The sequence below is a fragment of the Paroedura picta genome, chromosome 13 (assembly GCF_049243985.1).
Source record: "Paroedura picta isolate Pp20150507F chromosome 13, Ppicta_v3.0, whole genome shotgun sequence".
Taxonomy (NCBI): domain Eukaryota; kingdom Metazoa; phylum Chordata; class Lepidosauria; order Squamata; family Gekkonidae; genus Paroedura; species Paroedura picta.
In genome coordinates, this window is record NC_135381.1 from 18,762,044 (window position 1) to 18,786,105 (window position 24,062).

At 50.0% G+C, this 24,062-nt stretch overlaps 2 protein-coding genes across 3 annotated transcripts in view; one reads left to right on the plus strand and one right to left on the minus strand.

The window, feature by feature from the left end:
• Positions 1 to 1,482: 1,482 nt before the first annotated feature.
• On the minus strand, positions 1,483 to 5,635 carry BMP15 (bone morphogenetic protein 15). The gene is made up of 2 exons (XM_077308603.1): positions 4,969 to 5,635; positions 1,483 to 4,055 (listed from the first exon to the last, which is right to left on the minus strand). The coding sequence occupies exons 1-2, from the start codon at positions 5,315 to 5,317 to the stop codon at positions 3,169 to 3,171; spliced, it is 1,236 nt and encodes a 411-aa protein (XP_077164718.1). The 5' UTR covers positions 5,318 to 5,635; the 3' UTR covers positions 1,483 to 3,168.
• A 2,711-nt stretch (positions 5,636 to 8,346) lies between these two features.
• Positions 8,347 to 24,062, plus strand: part of SHROOM4 (shroom family member 4) — a 40,162-nt gene continuing 24,446 nt past the window's right edge. Inside the window, exon 1 of one of the 2 annotated variants that reach the window (XM_077309438.1) lies at positions 8,347 to 8,367. Coding sequence is in view for 1 of the 2 variants with exons in the window: in XM_077309437.1 (XP_077165552.1) it covers positions 15,643 to 15,816 (174 nt within the window). In the remaining variant the exon portion in view is untranslated. Of the gene's footprint in view, positions 8,368 to 15,552; positions 15,817 to 24,062 lie in introns of those variants that run through there. The other variant, XM_077309437.1, reaches the window with a different exon arrangement.

Consider the following 24,062-nt stretch of genomic DNA (forward strand, 5'->3'; position numbering starts at 1 on the left):
ATTATAACTGATCTATAGGCTGATTTATAACTGATCTATATACCATCTCTCAATTCCACCTCTCTCTCTCCAGGAATTTTACAATGTAGAGTTGTTGTTGTTGTTGTTAGTTGCGAAGAATGACCCTCAGAACACCTCTAATGGATCCTCTCTCATTTCTCCAGCAGCCTGTTTGGACCAGAAATGTTCGTATGGTGAGAGGACATTAATGAACAAGATCCAGAGCTGAGCACTTCCCTCCCCCATTTCTGCATTCTGCTCATGGGGGTTCCCTGGGGATGAACTGAACAAAAAGCAGATTGCTGGGGGAAGAAAAGAAAGAAGGAACCTCCTTCTCCACCTCCTTCAATTGGATCCAACCAACTGTGAAGAACAGTTGGTTCTTGTATGTCACTTTTCTCTACCAGAAGGCTGTGGCGAGCCCAAGATCACTTCGCTGGCTGCATATGGGGGAGTGGAGAACCAGCCTGGCTCACCAGATTAGAAAATCTGTGCTCCTAACCACTATACCCAGCTGGCTCTAGATGAATATTAAGACTGAACAGAACCATAAGCAAGCACCAGGTAGGATCACCTGGACCACCAGCAACAGGTGTGCATGCCTATGCATCCTGTGCTGTTATAATATTCTAAGCACACCAAGCTGGATTGAAAGTTAGATACTCTGCAGGAAACTATTTATCTATTATATTTATATACCGCCCTCTCCTTTCAGCTCAGGGCTGTACTGGCTTAATTGTGCTGTGCAAGTGCGCCAAGCAGGAGGTCTGCTCGGGTCAGGGCTAAGGCCTGTTGACACTCCAGCCTGGCCTGGGAAACTTTGCCCAGGGCACTGACCATGCTGGGCTGGTTCTAGGAAGAGAGGCTTGCAGCCAGCCAAGCCACATACCTGTGAGCACTTTGCTGACATGCTGCAATCAGTCCTCCTGCTTCCAGTCCCAGAAAGATACCCCATCCTCCTTATAGCGCTTGGGGCACAGCCCAAACGTGTGCTTTTTAAGCTTTAGACAGAAGATGGTTTAGAGCTTGAAGAGCCATTTGCAATGTAAATGATCACACTGGCCCATGTATTTTATAATCTCAATTACAAGCCTAACTGCTCGCAACCTTGTGTCCTTACCTTTATGGCACCTTCACAATCCCAGCCTAGGTGTTTCACTAAACATACATGCCTGGTTTCTGCATATGCATGCACATGCACACACTCCTGTGCAATAGTCCATGTACACTCCTACCTCTTCTTTTGGTCCTTGGACATATCCCACGATCCCATCCCCAGCCTGTAGATAGCAGCCATGCAATCTGCCCCCAGTCCCCCCCCCCCCGACATTTCAGTCAGCTGTGATATATCAGTAGGCATTGACTTCCTTCATAAAGACTGCAGGGCTGAACCCTGGGTTTCCTACCATCTTCCCCTCCATTCCCTGCTAGGGTTCCTTTCTTGAGATCAGGGTTGAGGAATAAGAATACAGTACAATCCTCTTTAGCAAAAGAAACCACATTTATTTACACAATCTCATTTTAAATATACCAGGGAGTAAAGAGAAAGGAAACCCCAGCTTATTGGCAGTCGATTCAGATCAAGGCAGGCTACAATGTGCTTCAGAAGGCTGAGGGACGTTAAAGGGCTTAAGACCAAACATGTCCCAGGCAGCCTACAAGGGAAAAAATCCAATCTCCAAGCCAAGCTTCTAAGTGGTTCAGGGGCTGTGATAGAGAAAACCCCAGACCTCCCCCCCCCCTGAGCATTGTGCCAGTGGATGTACAGATGTCAGCAAGGTGCTTTAAAACATAGGTAGTCAACCTGTGGTCCTCCAGATGTTCATGGACTACAATTCCAGTGTTTGTTGGCAGGGGCTCGTGGGAATTGTAGTTCATGGACATCTGGAGGACCACAGGTTGACTACCCCTGCTTTAAAATACAGGGGAGGGGGGGTGACAATCATTTCCAGACAGGGGCTGCTGTTTGCAGCTGAAGTGGCTATGCTGCTTGAGTGGAGCTAGCCGGGGATGAAGAGACGTCTTGCCAGCCCACAGGCCACGTGGCAGCCACCCGCCAGGCCACATCCAATTTCAGCTTAAAATGTTGAGACATCCCATTCCTTATTCCCTGGGACGAGACTTAAAACACTCCAGTACCAGAGATAAAGGATTTGTTCAACAACACTTCCCTCTTTTTGTAAAGCCTTCAGTGTTCCCCTGGCTACATTGCCCAGCATTGCAGAGGACATCCGTGTGGCTTTCTTCATGTACTGAGAGAATAGAGGCGGTGACTGGTGGCAAATGCAAGAGGGAAGAAAGAAAGGAGGCAAGGAAAACCATGCAGCAGTGATACAGCAGTGATAAGAATTAGCCTAAAGACACACAGCGGCCCACACTGGCTTCATAGAAGATAGTGGGGCAGCCTGTGGGAATCTCCCAAGGACAGTTCATTCCTCACCTATCCCAACCCACTCCAGTGCTTGTAAAAGTGGTGGGTTTTTCTCCCTTCAGAACAGACCAGCTGCTTCCTGTGAATGCCCTGGGGCAAAGGAGGTAGCAAGAACCCCAACATGTAGACCCACAAGCAAGCAGTGATTTACTGCCCCCAGTCCCAAAGGAGAGAAATTCACAGCTTTCCAAGAAGAAGATACAATTAATTCAGCGCGCTCAAAGAGAAGTTTGCTTTTAGGCTGTTTAAGGGCAGCAAATCAATCTCCCAAGGCAAGGCAGAGAGCCACAGATTCTCAGCATCCAGCCATCTCCATAGCAAAGCTGGCCATGATTCCTTCAGGCAGGGCTAGGGAACCGACACAGTCCCCAATCAGGCTCTTTCTTTTAAAAGAAAAAAAAAATGACAACACTTTGCCAGCATGTGAATAAAAATCCATTTGTAAAACAGCCCAGAGAAATTGCATGCTCATTGTATCGCTGGGAAGGGAGAGTGTGGGGACCCAGATGAAAAAAGAAGTAACCACATTTATTAAAACCTGGAACCCTCTCCTGATGCAGCTGTCAGAAAATGCAAGCGATAATGCATAGATATTTAAAGACATGCATTGCAGCCCAATTACAAATCATGCAAAGTCATCCTTTCACAAAGATTGTAGGGAAAGAGCCTTGAGGTTCCAGGGATGCTGCAGAATGGGGACCAGCATCACCCATGGAATCTGCTTCCCCCAAAGAGATCTACCGACAAGTGCAGGATTTTGCAATCATGTCCTCATACACTTTGTAAAGGATGGTTCCGTTCTGTTCCATCATGAGGATGCTGATTGGGCTGTACTCATAAGGGACGCAGGAGGGAGGCGGGACACTTTTGTCCACCAGCTCATTGATGAAGTTCTGAATGATAGCATGGTTTGGGGAGTGATAGCTAAAGCGCAGGATGCGGGGACAGTTGCCCTTGCAGTAATGGGGCTGGTATGAATGTGGAGCGATGATCCAGTGGTCCCAGCCCAGCTGCTGGAAGCTGACACGGAAGGAATGCAGGGAACATTCTCTCTTCTTGATGCTGTTGGTGTGGAGGTAGCTGGGGAGGTCTAGGGCAAGACTGCCCGCCTGGCGAACCTGGCGTGTTTGAGCAGGTCTGAGAGGCGCCTCTTCAAAGGGCACCTCACCTGAGCCCAAGCTCCCCAACCTGGCCCAAAGTCCACCCATAGTGTCGTTGAGGTAAAGCAACAAGAAGGGTTCATTCAGGGACACTGCATCCTCCCAGCCAGGATCAGGGGTGGAGCCCCAAGGCTGCCCCACGTAGGCACATGCATGTCTCACATGGAGGACCTGGCTCTTCTGGGCGGCCCAGACCCACGGCTGAAGGTATGAGGAAAGGTCCATCTCCACCCAGCTGTCTTTAGCTGAAAAGGTAGTAGCATTTCTCTTGCCAACCCGTGGCGAAGTGAAGCTAAGGGTGGTCCGAAGCATGGCTTCTTTGCTGGTCAGCAGCTCAGCTGTGCACAAGAACTGGCCTTGAGCCAAGGACAAAGTCTGAGAATACACCAGAGTGGCCCTCACCAGGTGCTCTAATTGTGGCTGGATTTCCAGGCGGTAGTCCAGATTCCAGACCAACCAGGGACCTGCAAGAATAAACGAGCGGTCAAAATCGCATGCATATTTGTCAGCCAGAAAGAGAAAAACAAACAAGCACAGGCCAGAGTCTTTCTCCCTAGATATGGCAATGGAATTAGCCAATAGCTGGGACACAGCAGATGTGTCCTGGGAGCCTGGGATGTTTGAATCCACAGTGGCCACTAGCCTAGGGAGGAAGGACTCATAGATATTTAGCATGTTCTAATTGCTAGACCTCAGAACAAATCACTAAAACCATATTTAAAGCACGACCATGTAAGCATGAGTTTATCCCCACTCCTAAAAGCTGATGTGTTCATATGGTTTTATGAATGCTCCAAGTTACAATTTAGCACCTGTCTTCAAAAAAGAAAATCTTTTAATAAATTCAGATCAGAGTAAGCACCCTGACACTGTTCACCGAGAATACATCAGAACTGGGATCTAGGCCTCAGCTTCTGGTCTTACAGGTCAAGCAGATGTATGCTCACTCAGAAAAACAGTGTCACCATTAAGTTCTGGAAGTTCTTCTCTCAGCTAAATGCAAAGGACTACATTCGTAGAAGACACCAGTCCCCTCTTGTTCTTTCCAAGAGAGCTTTTGCCAGCCCTCTTAAGGGGGAAAGATGTCTAAAGAGCAGATTGCATCTACCAGCAGATTGCATCTACCGGCTACACTGTGGAGAAAAGCATGATATGAGCATCTAAATTAATGACATACTCTTTCTTATCTGCTCTTAAAACGCCAGTTCCACATTGCTTGCTGGTTGACTTCACAGACTCGGCCAAACCCCTGAGCTCCCAAAGCAGCAGAACAAATTTTTACAATTCAGCTACAGAACTAGGAACCCCTCCTCCAGGGAACAAGCCCCCTCCCTCACAGCTCTCTCATCCACACAGTATTCAACTCACGCAACTCACCTGCCCCAAGCTGGCGGGCCTTTGCAAAGGGCTTGACCAGGCGCACAGTGTTGGTGGCCAGCTTCCGGTTCCTACGTGGACGACCGTGCCTGTCGGCAACACTCCGGTACAAGTTCAGCATGTAGCGCAGGGGCTGCCCTCTGGCTAGACGCCTGCTTCGGCCCTGCGGCCTGGTGTTCGGCGGGGCCTTGTCCAGGAGTACCTGAATGAGGGGTAGGGAAGGGGCTCCATAGGAAGCCCCCACAGAAGCTGACTCCACCTGACCTACTCCCCAGCCAAAGTCTAGAGGAAACAGCACTGCCAAGAGGATCAAAGCTCCCCAAAGACACAGGGTGCCCAGGCTGGCCATGATAACCCTCTGATAAGGGGCCTAGGCTCACACAGCAGGAACTCTGGGGCCCTACAGAACCAAACCAATAACCCTGTCCTCTCTCAGGGAAGCCAGAGCCCCAATTCTGTCCTGGGTCATCCCTGGGACACAGCAGGGGAGTAGAGAACTCAATTTACATCCGCCACAATCTTCTCAAGAGGCAACGCAAGCGGCAGCCTCTTCCAGCACTGCTGACAAAACAAACTCACATCAGGCTTAGCAAAGACTTATTCCTTAAGAGCTAATTGTATCAGAGACCCTGAGTACCTTGACCTGCAGGGGTGAAGAAATGATTGAGCTACCCACTCCATTTTAAAGGCACACTTTCAATTGGCATTTAAAGAGGCAGGGGGGTAGAGCAGGCATGCAGAGGGGATGCCGAAGCACCTCTGCCCAGCCAGATCCCAACATACAGTTTCCAGAAGTGTCTCCCTGGCGGTCTGTGGCTCCCAAAGCAATGAAGAAGCCGGTGGCCTCTGAAAGATGAATGGATGTTTTGTGGCAGCAGCAGCAGCAGCAAGGTGAGCTACACGTTATATTTGGTTCCCGAACCATGGCACAAGCCTTGTTCCACGTCCCAGTGCGGAGAGTAGCAGTACTTTTTGGACCTGGAGGGGTGGGTGTCTTTAACCGTTCCTCCACACCATTTTCCCTTGGCAAAATTCCGCATCCCCCAAATATACCACCCTATCTCCCCGTCGTGCAGGTCTCCCCCAGCTACTGCACTGGAAAGGGCGAGGGAGTGTTTCAAACAGCCATGGAAAAGCAGGGAGCTGTAGTTGTGCCACGCTGAAAAATTGACAGCTTCATGCTGCCCTCTAGTGCATGGCGTGGCAGCAGTGTGAAGGCTGCCAGATTCCAGTCCCTGTGGTGGTGCAGAGTCGTCCCCCACTCTTGTTCCAGTTTAAAAGGCACAACTGCCACCCAGTTTTCTTTCCTGCCCTGGCCGGCTCCTCTCATCCTCAGATATCATAAAAGAGCCAGCTGTTTGCATCTGGTGACTTTCAAGTATTCCTGCGTTGTCATTCTCTTTTGCTTTAATTTCCCCCCTGCTCTCTTTCAAGGTTTCTGCACAATTTGACAGGGCTGTAAACGGGAATGCTCCCTTTAATGCAAGCTTCCTTATTAGATAAGTGAATCCTGAGACATTGCTAAAGGTAGTCAGGGGAGATTACATTTATAGCCCAATTATCTTCTTGCTGTTCAACCTTTTCCCCCTTAAAGGGCTCCAATGTGACAGGAAACTGCGAGGGTCCCAACTGGAGTTTCTGAACCACTATGGGCAGACTGACCAAGAAGAAGAAGTAGAAGAAGAGTTGGTTCTTATATGCCGCTTTTCCCTACCCGAAGGAGGCTCAAAGCGGCTTACAGTCACCTTCCCATTCCTCTCCCCACAACAGACACCCTGTGGGGTGGGTGAGGCTGAGAGAGCCCTGATATTCCTGCTTGGTCAGAGCAGTTTTCTCAGTGCCGTGGCGAGCCCAAGGTCACCCAGCTGGCTGCATGTGGGGGAGCGCAGAATCGAACCCGGCATGCCAGATTAGAAGTCAGATTAGGATGGCAGAATAAATGGGGTAGGGAGGAGGAAGAAGGTACAAATCTGGCCATCTGGAAATCTTCTTTAGCACAGACCAAAAGCCTCCTGATTTAGGCTGTCTGGGTTTCTAATCTTTCAAATCTTCTAGCTCAGGAGCTCCCAGCCTTATTGAGCACTTCTGGGGTTTTGAGAATACATTATTGGCAATGCCACAAAATGGCTAGGATTGGCTTTTTCTTTATGGAAAAAGGAAGCCGGCACCAGGAAACACATTGGTGGGTGCCGCACTGGGGATCACCACTGTAGCTGAAGCCCAGATGTCAATCTTGTATGCTACAATCAGCAGCCACCATCATTTTAAAGAGGAGGCAACTCTGTTCTGGTCTAGTCCTTTTTGGCTAAACTGACTCTGCACTGCTGACAGCGCAAGGGTAATGCAGCTTTCAGTGCTGGCTCCGCGAATGGCTGGCAGCTGAGGCACACGACCTGGTTCGTTCCATTGTGACCAGCCTGTTTCCCTTGCATCTGTTCTCCTGGAACCCAGGGAATTGCCGACTGCTACTGTGTGATGGTAGGTGAATCTTCTCCAGGCCAGGGTGGATTCTGGAGATTTTTGGTGGAGGGGTCACTTGGGCATGGAATTGGGGTCATGGTGGGTGGGCAGGTAGTTGTGAGTACCTGAATTGTACAGGGGGTTGGACTAGATGTCCCTGGAGGCCCCTTTGAAATCTATGGGCATTTCTGCACCTGTTAAATGTAGCGAAATGCTTACCTAATGTAGTCGTTATATTCCGGCCCCTCCATATGAAGTCGCCAACATCTAGCGTCTGAGCAGTAACCGGCTCGCTACATCCTCCATTTTAAAGTGTGAGTTGGGGAATTGCATAAAGTGGATTCAGCAACCTATTTAGCCGAGCTACCAGAGAGCAACCAGCAGGCAACCAGCAGAGGGAAGGTAAGGAGGCTCAAACGTGCTAAAGGCTCCTGCCTCATCCCGCCCTTGCACCCGCCTCCCTCTCCCTTGTTCCCGGGGACAGGAATTTCTTTTTAAAAATGGCTAACTTACTGGAGCAACTAATAGGGTGCGGAATAGGCAGACAAGCATGTAGGCGATGCCAGAAATAAAAGAATATTCCATTCAACAAAGCGTGCTTCTCAGAAGTTTTCTCTCCCCACTCCCCCAAATCAGGAATGAGATTAATTTTTAAAAGTATCAAAGGACTTGTGATCCCATAAGGGGTGGCGTTCAAAAAGCACTGTGCATCTATGATTCTATGCATAGGCATTTCAACAGAGAAGTATGAAGTTAAAAAAAATAGTGGACATCATGGAACCTTTAAAAGATTGAGAAAGGGGATTGGTTGCCTGGATTGATTGACAGGCGGAAGCAAGTTGCATATAAGGTGCATTGCTCTCTTCCGCCATTTCCAGCAGCAGATGTGGAGGGTGAGACGCGTGAAAAGAAGGCAGACAAAGACAAGATAGCAAAAAGGTGAGGGGGGGGGGGCTGGGAGGTGCAATATGATTTAGTGCTACACCATTCAGCTAGCGTAACAATATTTTTACTGATGTGCAGAAATTGCCTATGATTATATTATTCTAACCAGCAGAGGCAAGCTGGGACTGAGCCAGGTGTGTGTGTGTGTGGGGGGGGGGGTTGCCAGCCCTCCTGTTCAGCCTTGCCGATGCAGGTGACACACACCATGCCACACCCGCTTCCATGGCTGGCACCGCTCTGCATTCTCTGGTGGGGAGTGAGTGTCTCCTTCTACTTGTGGCTCAGTGACTGGAGGGAAGGGGCTGAGTGTATAAAGTGGGGAGCTGTTCTTGCAGCGCTATGTTTGGAAGCTGCAGCAGAGGGCAGGACCTGAGGCTTGAGCCACCAGCAGTCCCATTTGGGTGTCAGGTTGGCTCCAGAAGGCCAACTGTGAAGGGGCTCTTTAAAGGGGCTGCTTCTGGCTAGAGCAGGGTTTGTGACCACCAGTACAGGGAAGGGACAAGTGGCTAGTGGATGTCCTGGGGCTTGCCAGCTATGTAGAGGTAGGGTCTTGCCTGCAGGGCCTGCAAAATGAGGATGCTCAGCGGTGTGCCTGTGTCACCTCCCTGCAGGCTTCCTTTGAGCAGGGGAGGACTGATTTTAGTTTAGTTTGTTGGATACTTAGACTGACCTCCCAGCAAGCTGGCTCAATTGGTACAGAAAATATAAAATACACAACTAAGACAGGTAAAGTTAAATTTTAAAATGTCTCTTATAGATGTTAAAATTCTCCCAGAAGTTCTCAATGATGTGGGAGTGGATCAATAAATAAATAGATGGAGAGAGAAATAAACATGAGTGGTTAGGGCCATAAATGGGTAGATAGATGTTAGCTTTGGCCCCCCAAAAGTCTGGTGGAAGAGTACCGTCTTACATACCTTGTGCTTATTCTGATGGGGCCCTGATGTGCTTTGGGAGGTAGGGGCCAGGACGGAAAATTTCCTGACCCTGGTTGAGGCCAGAGTCTGGCCACCAGACATACCTCCTTGGAGCCATGGACCTCCAACCAGTTGGTATTAAAAAAACATGGCGTTCTTTGGGGAGTATAGATAGGGAGGCATGCCTTTCCCTCAACAGAGCAGCATGCTTGAGAATTAGGCTATTTCACTGGATAGAGGTTTCGCCATGGCCTGCGGTGGGCTTGTTTACATCTCCTACCAAGGGAGTCTTGTGCTTCTGCTCTCAGCCCCTCATTTGTAAAAGGAGATATTAATGATTGACTCAGCATGGGGCCTGGGCCTGTGGATGCTTTAGGCACCGAGTGCTGGAAAGTTTCATTGTAAATCAAGATGGGAGGTCAAAGTGAGGGATATCTTGCCTGTGGGTTCCTATTCCTGCTATAAAAATATATGACTCAGGCTTTACTCTCCTCACCTGGGAAAAGACCCTAAAACCTGCATAGCCGACAGACCAAGCCAAGTCTCCTTGGATTGCCACATGATCTTGCCATCAGTCCATAAGGCTGACAAATGGGACTTTCCCCCCAGCCAGCAGCTGTGTTTACTGCAACAACCGTCTCAAAGTTTCCAAGAAGGCAGCTCCCACTTGGAGGTGCTGGAGGGATCCAAGGGGGAGTCGGTCTGAGACACTCCCTAGTTCAGGCACTGGGAAAAGCTCTTGGCAGAAGGAACAGGGGCTGTTGTGTAATGAGGTGGGTGGGTTTTGAGGAAAGAAGCAGACAGCTGTTGAATTAGGCAAGTCCCAGGAGGCAGAGAGGAAAAAGAAGCAGGGTAGAGATGCTATGGGCAGGTAATTTAGAGAGCATTTGAAGAAATGGCTAGCTTCTGACCCCCCCCCCCCTTAAGCTCTTATACAGAAGCTGAAAGTTGCAGAGCAAACCTTTCCCATTACCCTTTCTTGTAGGCTTCCAAGTCGAGTAGCCAAGATCCTGGAGAATAAATGTCTTACCCCTTTAACAGTCACATAACGTCTGGAAAGGGGCAGGTTAAGCTTTTTGCGGCATGGAAATAAATAACATCACCTGGGAAATAGTATCCCCATTAAGTGCATATTAAAGGGGCAGGACATTTCCCACCCAAGTTGTTGGCAGCCCTATTGGATGAATCCAAAAGAGCAAGTGCCAAATCAGCAGGGCTATTCCGCACGCCATTAATGTAGCGTAATGCTTACCTTTTGAAGATGCTACAGTTTGGGTGTTTCACATGTCGTTGCCCACATCCTGCATCGTGGCAGCAAACGTCTAGCTACATCCTCCATTTTATAGTGGTAGTTGGGGAATCGCATAAAGTGGATTCCCCAACCTAAAAAGCGCTAGAGGAGAGCAACCAGCAGGCCACCAGCCAAAGAAATGTGAGGAGGCAAAGTAGCGCTATCTCCGCCTCCAATGTCCCACCCTCGTACCCGCCTCCCTCTCCCTTCTCCCGGGGATGGTAGGTTTGTTTTTTTAAGCAAACTGCCTGGAGCAACGAATAGTACAAGCAGGCAAGCAAAGCCAAAAAGAAATTTCCCCCAAAGATGTCACATAAAGTATGCCTCTCTGAAGTTCTCCCCATCCCTAAAATCAGGAACGAGATTATTTTTCTTAAGACACCTGATTTCATAATGGGTGGCATTCAATAAGCACTATGCATCTATGATTAGACATAGGTGTTTCAATGGAGATTTGAATTTTAAAAAATATTAGCAGGCATCGTGGGACCTTTAAAACATTGAGAAAGGGGATTGGTTACCTGGCTTGATTGACAGGCAGAAGAGAGTTGCATGTAAAGTGTATAGTTGTCTTTGTTGGTCTGAAAGGTGCTACTGGACTCTGATTTTATTGTGCAGCAGGGATCTGCAAGCCTCAGAGGAAAGTGGAAGGAGGAGGGGGTGGTCAGGGGTGGAGGACAGAAGAAGATTGGATGGCCACTAGACAGACAGGCAAGCCAGTTGGAGGAGGAGGCACTCAGGGGTGGGACAGCTGCCCTGAGTGGGTGTTAAGCGCTGAGTGGCACTTAAGCCATGAGACCAGCTCCTCCTAGGCCTTACCAGAAATATTAAGTGGAACACATCATCATCATCATTATAATTATCCTGGAAATGCTGGGACATGCAGAAGGCCCCAGGCTCCTTCTGCATGCTGAGCAGATGTTCTACCACTGAGCCATGGTTCTCTCCAGGAGGCAGCTTTTCTGGCACTGAAGGAGACAACTATGCAAAGGTACCTGCCTTATCACTCTGAAGCTTTGTGGAGATGTCACTTGCATTTGGGAAAGGATCTCTACTGCCACCTTGGAAGGTTCAGAATGCATCTCACATAACTGTGACAATAGCCTGTTGCAATGCAAAAAAATAAATACACATCTTCAGCATCATGGAGACCAATTTATTGCAGATGCAACCTGATGCACGAAAAGAGGTAGCAATGGTTATGTGTGCACAAGCTGCTGCATCCAGTGGGGGGTGCTGCATCCTGCTTTAAAGCACAGCCTTTGTCTTCCTCTGGCTTCAAAGTGCGAAGGCTCAGAGCCTGCAACAAGAGAATAACATGCAAAGGATCTGGCGGCAGAGCTCAGTCTTTTGGACTATGGCTGTGCCCTAGCAGGGCCCCTCATATCAACCTGAGAGCCGTTGTAAGCAGGACTCAGCAGCAGCAGCTTTGTTTCCAGGTGCTGAATGAGCTTTCGGCATGCTGGTCACTAATTCAAACCCGGATCCCTTCTCAGGTCTTCACAGCCAAGTCAAATAGCATCTCGCAAAGGCCAACCAAGGACAGAGAAGAACCTCATGACCAAGAGGGACCCCACCACCCCCACCAATCCTGCCTTTCCAGCCGAGTAATAGAAGGTGGTTATTGTTTTCCAGGGTGGTGTTAATGATTGTCCGGCCTTTGTGCTGGGAGGGTTGGGGGCAGCCAGTGGGAGCTATTCAGGGAGTAATAATGTACCTTGGGCAGCACTGCATGGCAGCTAGCTGTGCCTGCCTGTGTGTTTGGACGCAACTCACTTGCACCTGTGTCTATATTGCCTGGAAATGGGCACAGATGTGGGCAGGGGTGTGGGGGTCTCATCCCAGCTGGGCCAGGCAGCCTTATATAGTCGCTCACTGGAATGCAGGGCCAAAGATCATCAACCTGCTCGTTTTGATTGCTTGCAAAAGTCCAGCTCATAGGCACGATTCACAAGGTGCCTGAAAAACATCACCAGAGCCTTAAACTCCTGGATACCAGGGATCTTCTCTTTACCAGGTTCCTCTCTGGGATGCCACTTGCATTCTCCCACTTCACTTCCTCCTTACAGCACCAGTCCATACAGACTGAAGAGGGGCAAGCGCAGAGGCAGACTAGCCATTTAACCTTACAGGGGAAGTTCCCCATGGACTGTTGCCCTAAAGGGCTCCTGGCAACCCAGCAGCAAGCAGAGCCAAGCCAGCCCCTCACCCTGGCTTACTCCATGGCCATGCCAGGGCAGGAGCTGGGTGAGAGAGCTTGAAGCACAAGAGAAGCTCCAGAAGCCATGCTGTGGATGCCTGTGGGAGGGTTGTTCGACCCTCTCCACCTCCTTGTCTTGTTTGGATGGGCTGAGTTCTCACACAGCAGTGAAGGAGAAGGAGGAGGAGTGAGCATTTCTGGTATTGGTGAGTGGTAGAAAAGGCAGCTCAGTTGGATGTGAGCAACTTGATTCAGGGTGAATAGGCTTAAATTCATATGCATAGGGAAGGGGAACTGTGGGCATTTCCGCACATCGGTAAAAATAGTGTTACGCTAGCTGAATGGTGTGGCGCTAAATATGACTGCGCCTCCCAGCCCCCCCTCACCTTTTTGCTATCTTGCTCTTCTCTGTGCCTTCTTGCACTTCTCACCCTCCCTGCTGGAAATGGCGGAAGAGAGCAATGCGCTTTACACATGACTCTTTTGCCTGTCAATCAAGCCAGGCAGCCAATCCCCTTTTTCCATGTTTTAAAGGTCCTGCGATGCCCGCTCATTTTTTTAAAATGCATACTTCTCTGTTTAAATGCCTATGCATAGATGCATAGTGCTTTTTGAATGCCACCCTTTATGGAATCATGAGTCTTTAGATACTTTTAAACATTAATCCTGTTCCTGATTTTGGGGGGGCGGGGGCTTTAGAGAGGCATGTTTTGTGCCACAACTTTGGAAAAAAATACTTTTATTTCTGGCATCGCCTGCACACTTGTGCACCTATTCGTTGCTCCAGGCTATTCTCCATTTTTAAAAAGCATTTCCTGTCCCCCATAAGAAGGGAGAGGGAGGCGGGTGCAAGGGCGGGACATTGGAGGCAGAGGTAGCACTTCATCGCCTCCATATATTTCTTTGGCTGCTGGTTGTCCGCTGAAGGATAGCGCTTTTTAGGTTGGTGAATCCACTTTTTGGGATTCACCAACTCACGCTTTACAATACCAGTTAAAGCAAGCAGTTTGATGGCCGGATGAGGTTGGTAACGTCATGTGGAGTGGTCAGAATATAGGTCTTCACCAGGTAAGAATGATGCTAAATTTATGGAGTGCAGAAAAGCCCTGAGTGTTATGTGCCAGAAGGTTGCTTCTCTTCCTCATGGCTCCTAAACAAACACAGCTTGGGATTCACAAGGAGACAACCCCTGACCTTTGACCCCCTTCCTCGCCCAGCCAACAGGTCTCACACAACCCCACTCTGGGCCCCTTTGCAGCCATTCTTTTCCACCAGGGGGATGTTTATAGAGCCCTGAAGGCCTGTTCTTAACCCCCTGAAAGGCTGATCCTCCCATGCTATTGTATTAGGTGTGTTTTCCAATGTGCACATTGCCTTTGATAAGCTGTGAATGGAAGTGTGGCCTATCTGCCATTACAGTTATCTTGCCCTTCCTGCAAGGAACTTAGGGTGCTGTAGGTGCAGCAATCCTGTGGCTGAGGGGGATTTGAACTCAGACCTCCCCTGTCCTGTCTGACCGTTTAAATTTATTGCACTTTTCTGACTAGAAACTGCCTGAATAAATTGTGGCATTAATCTTCACCTTTCGAAGCCAGAATGGTGCCCTTCCCCTGCCTTTTCAGCATGCGTTAATTTACTTTATTTTGGCTAAGGAAAGTCTGGTGTTGGCACGCGTGGCAAGAACCATGGGTCCAGGTTTACCTGAAGAAGTTTGTGAGCCAACAGGAGCCGAACCTGTTTTCCAGGCTGTGCCCAAACCTGGGAAGCATGAAGTCATAACAAAAATCAATAAAATACAAACAAGACTGCAGTCCCCAGGCATAAATCTCCTGGAACACAATGGGACTTACTCTCAAGTAAACAAGTTGTCACTCAGGAAGGCATCTGCCTCAATACATTTGTTAGTCTTTAAGGCAGTGGTTCTCAACCTCCCTAATGCCGCGAACCTTTAATACAGTTCCTCATGTTGTGGTGACCCCCAACCATAAAATTATGCAAGGGTTCTTTCACAGAAATTAAACCGAAACTGACCAATGGCGTTCATGAATGTATATACATTGTTTTTTTTCTGGGGTTTCTCAGTTCAGTTCTGCCTCTTTACCGCTGCTCCAGAGGAACGCTCTATCTCGATCTACCTTGTAAGGCTGTTGTGAAGATGACCCCCCAGCCACTGCTTGCCCTGCCATGACCCCTGTGAAAGGGTCGTTAAACTCACAAAGTGGTCCCAACCTCCAGGTTGAGAAACACTACTTTAAGGCGTTCTGGGCTACCAGGGACTTGCACAGGTACCTTTCTGGAATGTGTTCAGAGCATCCACACTGGGGATGTGACTGGCAGCTGAGCGTGTGCCCTAGGCCTGACACAAGGAGGCAGAAGCCGCCCACCCCTCCCCATTTTCAACTACGTCTCGCCATGGCGCAGAGTGCTTCAGATCACGAACCCGGAGTAGCTGCGGCTCCCTGATGTTTGGCGTCGAATCGCTAGACCGCTAAACGTTGGAGCCCCACATTAACCCAGTCCCTTTTTGCGCCTGGAACACTCGAGTTACGTCGGCGAAGATGCGTACTAACGGGACCGGATCGTGCGCCCCTTCCTCCGGGAACTCCTCTCTTTCGCCAGCCAGAGTGTGACCACGTCATTCGGGGAAGCCGCTCGGGTGCCTACTCGGAAGTAAGGCCCGTACGGCCAAGCAGCCAGGCACCCCCGCCGGCTCCCCCCGCCTCTCCCTGCCCCACCCACCGCGGCCGCTCCTGGCCCGCCCCCTTCCCAGCCCACAGACTTGGTTGGCCCCATTGACGCCGAGCGGCAGTCGGTGTGGGCTGGCCGGGCCCGCCGAGCGCGAGGGGCTGCGGGATGGTGCCATGGCGCGGCCGCCGGGGGAGGACGCGCAGTCGCGGCGGCGGGGGGAGAGCCCGACGGCGAGCCGGCTGCTGGTCTCCTTCCAGTACGTCCACGTGCAGCTGGGCGGCGGCGCGCCCTGGGGCTTCACTCTGCGCGGCGGGCTGGAGCACGGCGAGCCCCTCATCGTCTCCAAGGTTGGTACGGCAGAGCCCCCGTCCAGCCCGCCGGGCCCGTCCCTAGGCGGTGCAGCCCGTCTGTCGGAGGCTGCCGCTCCGCCGCTGCTACTTCGCCGGCGCTCCCGCGCGCTCCTTACGCCGCCGCCGCCGCCGCCGCCGCCGCCATTTGGTTGTGTCTCCCGGAGTTCCCTTGTGCCGGGGAAGTTTTGGGTCCGTGTCCGGCTGGGCCCGGGACTATCGGGAGGAGGTTGGCTGACTTCTTGCCTCTCTTATCTTTACAAAGCGCCGGGTTGGGTGTGGGAAAGGGCGACCCTCTTGTAGGGAGGAGGATTGGTCAGCCCTTGCCTGAACGGCTCTGGTGTGGCCAGCTGGAGGCCCTCTTGAGCGCCTCTGAGGGTACTTCTCCTTCGTCTTCGACCTGTGGCCTGTTATCGGAAACGACCAGGCCAAACCATTCTTCCGTTTTGCTGACCGTCCAGTAGGGCAGGGGTAGTCAACCTGTGGTCCTCCAGATGTCCATGGACTACAATTCCCATGAGCCCCTGCCAGCGAACGCTGGCAGGGGCTCATGGGAATTGTAGTCCATGGACATCTGGAGGACCACAGGTTGACTACCCCTGCAGTAGAGGAAGGGTGTTCCCAGCACCTTCAGACCTGAGACCCTTTATGTGGGGATGCCCTGGACAGGACCCAGAGCAAGACTATATTGCTCCTCAGTCAAGGCTTCCCTTAAGTGAAAGGGGCAGCAAAGGAAACTTAGCAGTTACTTGGTCTGGAAGTTGGCAAGCCAAAGTCTCCCCCCCCCCCGCCCTTTGGTGCCAAGATGGGACTTGGTGCCGTCTAATTTTTTCCATCGGGTGGTTGAGGCATCCTTTCTCGTGCCAGAAGCTGCCAAGGATGGCCTTTGGGGCCTGGCTTGCTCAACTGCCAAAAAGGGTTCTGCTGCTAACGCAACCCTGGCAATTGAAATAAACCCCATCTGTGGCTTGGGGACCGGCTAGTGCGAGAGGAAGAAGGCTGGCTCCGCACAGGCAGGATCAGGAGGTAAAAGCTGCCAGCAAGGATGCTCAGAGGGGCACGGAGGTCAAGAGCTGGCTGGTTTTGCACTGCAGCCCTTGGCGAGTTGCAGATGGGTTTGAACAAGGAGATCCACCTGCCTTCTTGTGTGAAATCCCTGCTTCTGTTTAGGTTATCAGCCTCTGATAATTGGCACTGGGATATCCCCTTCTGTGGATGTCCCAGTATCCTTTATCCATGGGGCAGGCAACATGCGTATTAATTGTCTGCACAGCAGCAGCAGTAACCAGGTGGCAGGCCCTGTCCCTTGGAATGCCTTACCAGAGTGGATATAGCGCCCGTCTTGATGGTTACATCTAAGAACCCTGTTAGACAGTTCTATTTCCGAGGGTGTTTGAGGGAGGGTAAATTCTTCCAGCAGATTTAGATGTGGATTTTTTAAAATCTGTCCTTTGGTTGTAAATGTGAATGAACTTTTGGAGTCCTTGCAGCTTATGATTGCATGGTTACTTGCTTTGAGGCCAAGGAAATAAGGCAGGATATAAATTATTTAATTAAGTTAACCTCACAGCTTGGCTGGTGGTGTTGAAGAATTCTGTGAATGAAAGAGAGGCCCTGGGATTCTCCCCATCCCACATTTAGCTGGAGAAGAGCAGCTTCACACCTCTGTCTCTTAAATGATTGATATAATGGTGAATAATCAAAGCATCTGGCAAGTTATGAGTAACAAGAAGGCACTGCATGTTTTTATCATAGAAAAAAAGATTATACAGGAGGGGATCAAAGTTGATGGATTGATACTTGCATATCTACTAGCATAAAATGGGGTAGGCTTTAACATGTTTGGTTCTGGATCATGGCTGTGCTTTTCTTCTTTTCTTCCCCTCCAGCTCTGGCTCTATGAAGCTGAACTGTTTGTTTTGTTTGGGGAAGTATTTTACCAGTTTTAGGATGAGGAAGAGGAGGGTACGCAGTACAGCTGCCTACAGCTGTTTGACATCGAGGGCAAAGGCCAGGTAGCCTTCCTGGCACATCCCATACCAGGGTTAGTCAAACTGCGGCCCTCCAGATGTCTGTGGACTACAATTCCCAGGAGCCCCTGCCAGCATTCGCTGGCAGGGGCTCCTGGGAATTGTAGTCCACGGCCATCTAGGAGGGCCGCAGTTTGACTACCCCTGCCCCATACCCTTGCATTGACATTTGGGGCCCTCCCATTGATGACCCCTGGTCCCCTATCCCTCAAGCTGCCGTGCAAATTTGGATTTGTGGTTCCTTTTTTGCTTACCCTAGGGAGCTTCCGTTGCCCCAAACTTGGTTTCGGGCTTCTGCTTCTCTGGTTCACATTTGGTTCCTGTGAAAGAGGCTTTGTGCTGCGCTTCACCCTTTCTCTCCTTCCCCCCCCCTAAAACATTTCCTGAAGTGTTGGTTTACCCAGTCTGTATTTGTTTTAAATCTCCACAGAAACTTCTTCCTGGCCAATGGGAGAGACTACTCACCAACTGTTGTGATACTGTGTGGGTTTCTAAATGCACTCAAGAGGTCTTGCTGAAAGTAAATAGGGAGGAGCTTAACAATTCCTGCAGGACTCTACAGTGTATCTGCCAAGTTTAGCAATCTGGCACTTTCTGCCCTCTCTTCACAGTGTGCCTGGCGCCCTGCTTTCCTGCATTTGGTTCAAAGTCCAGCCATTTCTACCAAGGTCCTAGATTAGGGGGTGACCAGTCCTGTCTTGAGTTCCGGGGTCGATGTATTTGGCTTCCCCAGTCTGCTGCAAAATTGCCTTCTGAAGTTCAAGGCCCTCTGGCTGGAGCATCTTTTTTTTACATTATGAAAGTCTTTCTAAGTATTCAAGCCGTGATATTTGATCAGAGAGGTCTGTATGCAAGTGTGAGGAAGACCCTGTACCTTAGTAGTAAAGCACCTTTTTTGCATGCACAGAATTCTGGGTTCGATCCTCAATGTCCTCAGTTTAAAAGTATTTTTGGATGGCAGGTCAGAAATGTGTATATATGTGTGTGTGAGAGCTAATCATTAATGGTTGTGAGGAGGGGCCTTGAGAGATGAGGATTGAAATGCTCTAATGTTCCGTCTATCATTTGAATAAAAGGAATGCATATTTTTCAGTGAACCAGATTCCAAAACATGAAGCTTCTACTTACATTAGTAAAAAAAAAACAGTGACAGAATGTATAGAACACAGAAAGGTGTTACCCACTTTTTCCAGCTCCAGGACACTCTTTCTCACTGACTTGCTTGAGGAACGGGTGAGGGCAGAAGGGTTATACGGGGGGAGGGATGTGATACAGTGTCAGCCTGATCTGCTGGAGATGCTTACACAACCTCACATACGCACTGCTGGACCAACTGATGGACAGGAAGGATATGTGAAAGTTGCTGGAAAGAGTGCAGAACATTTGGGGGTGCTGCTGGTTGTGTTGCACCATGCCCACAGAAGGCCTACAGCCCCATCCTTACATGCTTTTCCATGTTGTTAATGTGAATTGGTGCGTGAAACTCAGGTTGGTAAAGCCTTCCTCCTTGGGGTGGCACTAAGCATCTGTTTATGCCACTAACTCGCTCGCTGGCCAAAATTGGATGGCTGTGTGCCAGGAGAGTCAGTTGGGTGTTGAGCAGCCTGGGCCAGGAGGCGGTGAATTATTAACTGTCCTTGTTCCTCTGCTGCCAGCGTTGGCACTTGGTTCTTGGGCTCACAGCAAGGCCTCTCCCCTGGGTGGGATGCCTTCTTGATGCCAGGACTGGATGGGTCCCTGCAGGAGGGAGAGGAAAGGAGAAGATTTCAGGTGTGTGAAGGGTGGCTTTTGTGATGCCTCATCTCATTCCCTTCTGGCTCAAGGCATCTGCAGAGACCCACATGTTACAACTGCTGCAGGGTCCAAAGGCAAGACCTTACTTGTGTTGAACCATCATGAGATGGCTTGCGTACTTCAGTACCCACTGACCAGACTGTATCTCAGGGCAGCTGTAGCATGGAGAGTGGCTTGTGAGGGCCAGGCCAAGAAGGGCATCTGCTTTTTTTGTGATTAGGTCAGCTTGGGCCTCCCTGTGGCTTCTGCTGTTTGCTGTAGCTGCTTCTGCACAGCGACACTTGTCCATGTTCCTTGCATTATCGCTGTGAATACGAGACAGCTGTGGCTTCTGTTCAGAGACAATTCTCCGTGTAGCTTTTCCTTTCCGCTAAGCAAGGCTTTCTCAAGCAAAGTTTCGTGGGGTTTCTTAATGGTCCTGGAAGGGTTTCCCAAACAGGGAGAAATTAATTATAATATATAAATTTGTTAAAACATTTATCAGGTGATATGTCCATATATGGTCATATCAACACCACTGCCCCTGTGGCCAATGATGGGCCTGGAGGGGGTGGGAAGGGGAAGGGCTCCAGGTGGGCATGTCCACAGCAATCCTTCCCAGCCATATTCTGCACGACTGGGCCACTTCTGAGGTTTCTTGGAGCTTGGAGTTTCTCAGGGGTGTCAGGGGTTTCTCAGTGGTAAAAAAGTTGAGAGAGGCTGCACAAAGGATTCAGAGGATCCTTCATGTGCGGGTGCCCTGATTGTATTGTTCTAACACTATTTTTTTAAGCTCAATAATCACTTTGGTTAGTCTGTGTGTGTAAGAGGGGATGGCAACCACAGGGGATGGAGACAAGAAAAATGGCAGTGATGTGGGCAGGGGTGGCCGAAATGCGCACTTTCCCCTATGATCTTCTGAATAGGTCTCCCAAACCAAGCATAGAAAAGATCTCAGCAAAGTGGAGGGGGTGGGGTGGCATAGAAACTGAGCAAAAAGAAAAAGAGAAGAGAATGTTGGTCATGAGGGTGTTCCTGAAACAGCACTGCGGTAAGGGAGCCAAAATGGAGCAAAATATCTGCATGGAAGAAGGCTTTGATGCCATTTGAAAATAATGGGAGGCACTTCTGGGAGTGAACATAGCTGAATGGGAACTGAAATGTATCCCTGGAATGTCTCTCTTCCTTAAAACAGGGGTAGTCCACCTGTGGTCCTCCTGTTGTCCATGGACTACAATTTCCATGGGCTCATGGGAATTGTAGTCCATGAGCATTTGGAGGACCACAGGTTGACTACCCCTGCCTTAAAGAATGAAGATCAGGATGCAGACTGTCTTTAGCATGTAACTCCCAGGTGCTGGTTGGCTATTTCCTCTGAAGTTGGCTTGTTTCTTCATGGAGTTGTGACTGTGGATTAATTGGAGAGGCAATGTAGTGCAGCAGTTAGTTGGACCAGGATTTCAGAGACCCAGGTTCAAGCCTCCATCGTGCTCTGAAGTGTAATAGGTGGCTTTGGACTACTTGTACACTCAGCCTAACCTATTACACAGGGTTGACGTGGGGATAAAATGTAGAGGAACTCTGACCTCCTTGGAGGAAGAGAGGGGTAACATGCATACGTGGACTGGACTGCTGAGCCAGGATGGTGTCTAAATCGGGCACCAGCTCTAGATCACCTAAATCAGGGGTAGTCTAACTGCGGCCCTCCATAAGTCCATGGACTACAATTTCCATGAGCCCCTGCCAGCGAATGCTGGCAGGGGCTCATGGGAATCGTAGTCCATGGACATCTGGAGGGCCGCAGTTTGACTACCCCTGCCCTAAATGCTTGGACGTCTTTGCATCAAGCCTAAACTGTTTGTCCAAAGATTGGTATGTTTTGGGAAAGGCATTACCAACGTTGGGCTAGGGTTCCAGGTGGCCAGGTGCGACCCAGAATTCCCTCTTTCTCCCCATAGCTTCCTGTCTATGTTTCTCTGTGGCCCAGTCCTTTTTGTTTCGCTTGCAAGAGACTATCCACACTTCTGCAACTGGTTGGTTCGCGTTGGGTTAATGAGACTGCTGATCCAAACTTGAGTAACTCTCTTGAATTTTGTGTACATCCAAGAGATGCAACCTAGGGCATGGGTTTGAGGAGGGTGCTTGGATCCATTTCAGTGGGCATGAAGAGCCTCTCCTTGATTTTCCTTGACATGGTGGGCTGGCAAGGACGGCGAGTATCTCCCTTGCTTTTCTGTTGCAAAGTCACCAGCCGCCCAAGGGAGAACAAGGGCCCCTTTGTACCAAAATTAGCTGCCAGCCCATGAACTCCCTTTTCTGTGTGCTCAGGCCTAGCCCTGCCCTCTTTCTTCCCTACTCCCTTCTGGAAGCTGGGCCCTTATGTTGAGCCAAAAGACTTATGGTGCCTCCTTTTTCCAAGTTGGCAGGCCTGGCCTAGCCCTACCCATTTTGGTAGTCAAGGAACCCTGCCTTACAGACACAGGATCCCTGATGCTTCTCCCTTTCCCCCACCCATGGTCTTATGTGTCCACTGTGGCCAGAGGACCTCCTCTCTGTGCTTTCTCTGAAGAGCAATGCACAAATTACCTAAAACCAAGAGTAAACAATCAAATAAACACATGCAAATACAACCAACCCCCCAGTGCAAAGCAGCAGCAGAAGCCAGGAGTCAGTATTTTGCAATCCTAAAGAGAAAAAGGGAGAGAGAGAGAGAGAGAGAGATTCCGCTAAGTTAGTTCTCACCGCTGCAGACAGTGCTGTTTTCATTTGCTTTTCTGGCAAGGAAGTTCCACAGATTGGGCACTGCTCAATCTGGTTGGGAATCCCTGCCTTAGCCTGATATACGGTATGAGTACACGATAAGGTGGTCTTCTGGTTTGGAGGGAGCACACGAGAAGAATCCTCCTGCTCGGATTGAGTGCTACATGGAAGGACTTTAGAGCAGGGGTAGTCAAACTGCGGCCCTCCAGACGTCATTGGACTACGAATGCTGGCAGGGGCTCATGGGAGTTGTAGTCCATGGACATCTAGAGGACCACAGTTTGACTACCCTGCTTTAGAGGCTGTGGCTGGACAGTCACCTCCAATTGCATCTCCGCTCTGGTGTGAAGAGTGGCTGGATGCTGCCAAGCAGCATTGTAGTCCAGAAATCGGGGAGGAGACAGCATTTCCTCCCACAGCAGGGGGTTTGTGGGTTCCCTCCAGCCACAGGCCAGCTGTTTCCTGTGGGGAGGGGCACACATCTGCTTATCTTCTTGCAGCCTAGCCTGGCATAGCGGGAGGAAAAGCTGGACCATGGTGATGAATCTCTTTGTCTCGGTGAGCTCTTCCTAGAAGGGATTTTCCTCTTCCTTCCTTCATTACCTTTATTGGCGTTCCACAGCATCGCAGTGTATGAGTGAGAAAAGTCAAAGAGCTAGAGATGTGTATAAACAGCAACAGAACAATTGCAATAAGGTACTAATATCCATCCAACCTCAAAGCAACACACAGTTCCAGACAGTGTGGAATTCCAGATTTTACAGCCACTGTCAAAAGGTGTTAATTAAATGCAAATTTGGATTGTTTATTCTGAGCTCCGAATTCAGGCCCCCCAGAGGACATTTGCCCTTGACTGTAGACATCAGTGGCTTGAATGCCTGGTCGCCTGCGGGGCAAAAGGCTCAGTTCCTAAAGCTCCCACCTCCGTTCCCTTCCTTATGGCTCCCTGAGGGCGATCTGCTTGTCTCGGACTGGACGGGGCGTGTTGGAAAGTTACTGTCTTAGCCTTCCTGGGTTTTGATGTGCTGTGACTAGTTTAGATGTAATTTTGGTAGGGCAGCTGTGGTTTAAAATGTCTCCTGCCCCCCAGATGGATTGTTCCGTGATTTCTTCCTTTCGCATAAAGCTAGATGTAGATGCTGCGTTTCCTCGGTGGGACTCTGTTTGGGGCACCGGAATCTCCAAGCTGTCCCATTCTTCTTTGTACTTTAAACAAATTTAGAGTCCCGTGGCACTTTTAAGGCCAACAAAGTTTTATACAAGGTGTGAGCTTTCATGTGCACGCACACGTCGTCAGGTACGAAAGCTCATCCCTTGATTAAAACTCGGTTGGTCTTAAAGGTGCCACGGGACACTAAATCTGTTCTGCTGCTTCAGACCCACACGGCTACCCACAGGAATCTTTCCTCGTACTTTGTTTTTGAAAGCAGACCATAGAATCATAGAGTTGGAAGGGGCCACACAGGCCATTTAGTCCAGCCCCCTGCTCAATGCAGGATCAGCCCTAAGCATTCTAAAGCACTGGTCCCCAACCTGCGGTCTGCGGCCCGGTGCCGGGCCGTGAAGGCCAGGGTGCCGGGCTGCGGTTCCCTCTCCCCGCCCCCCCCACAGTAAAAAACTTCCCAGGCCGCAAGCTTGCAACCCGGGAAGCTTCTTACTGCGGGAGGGGGGGGAGAGGGAATC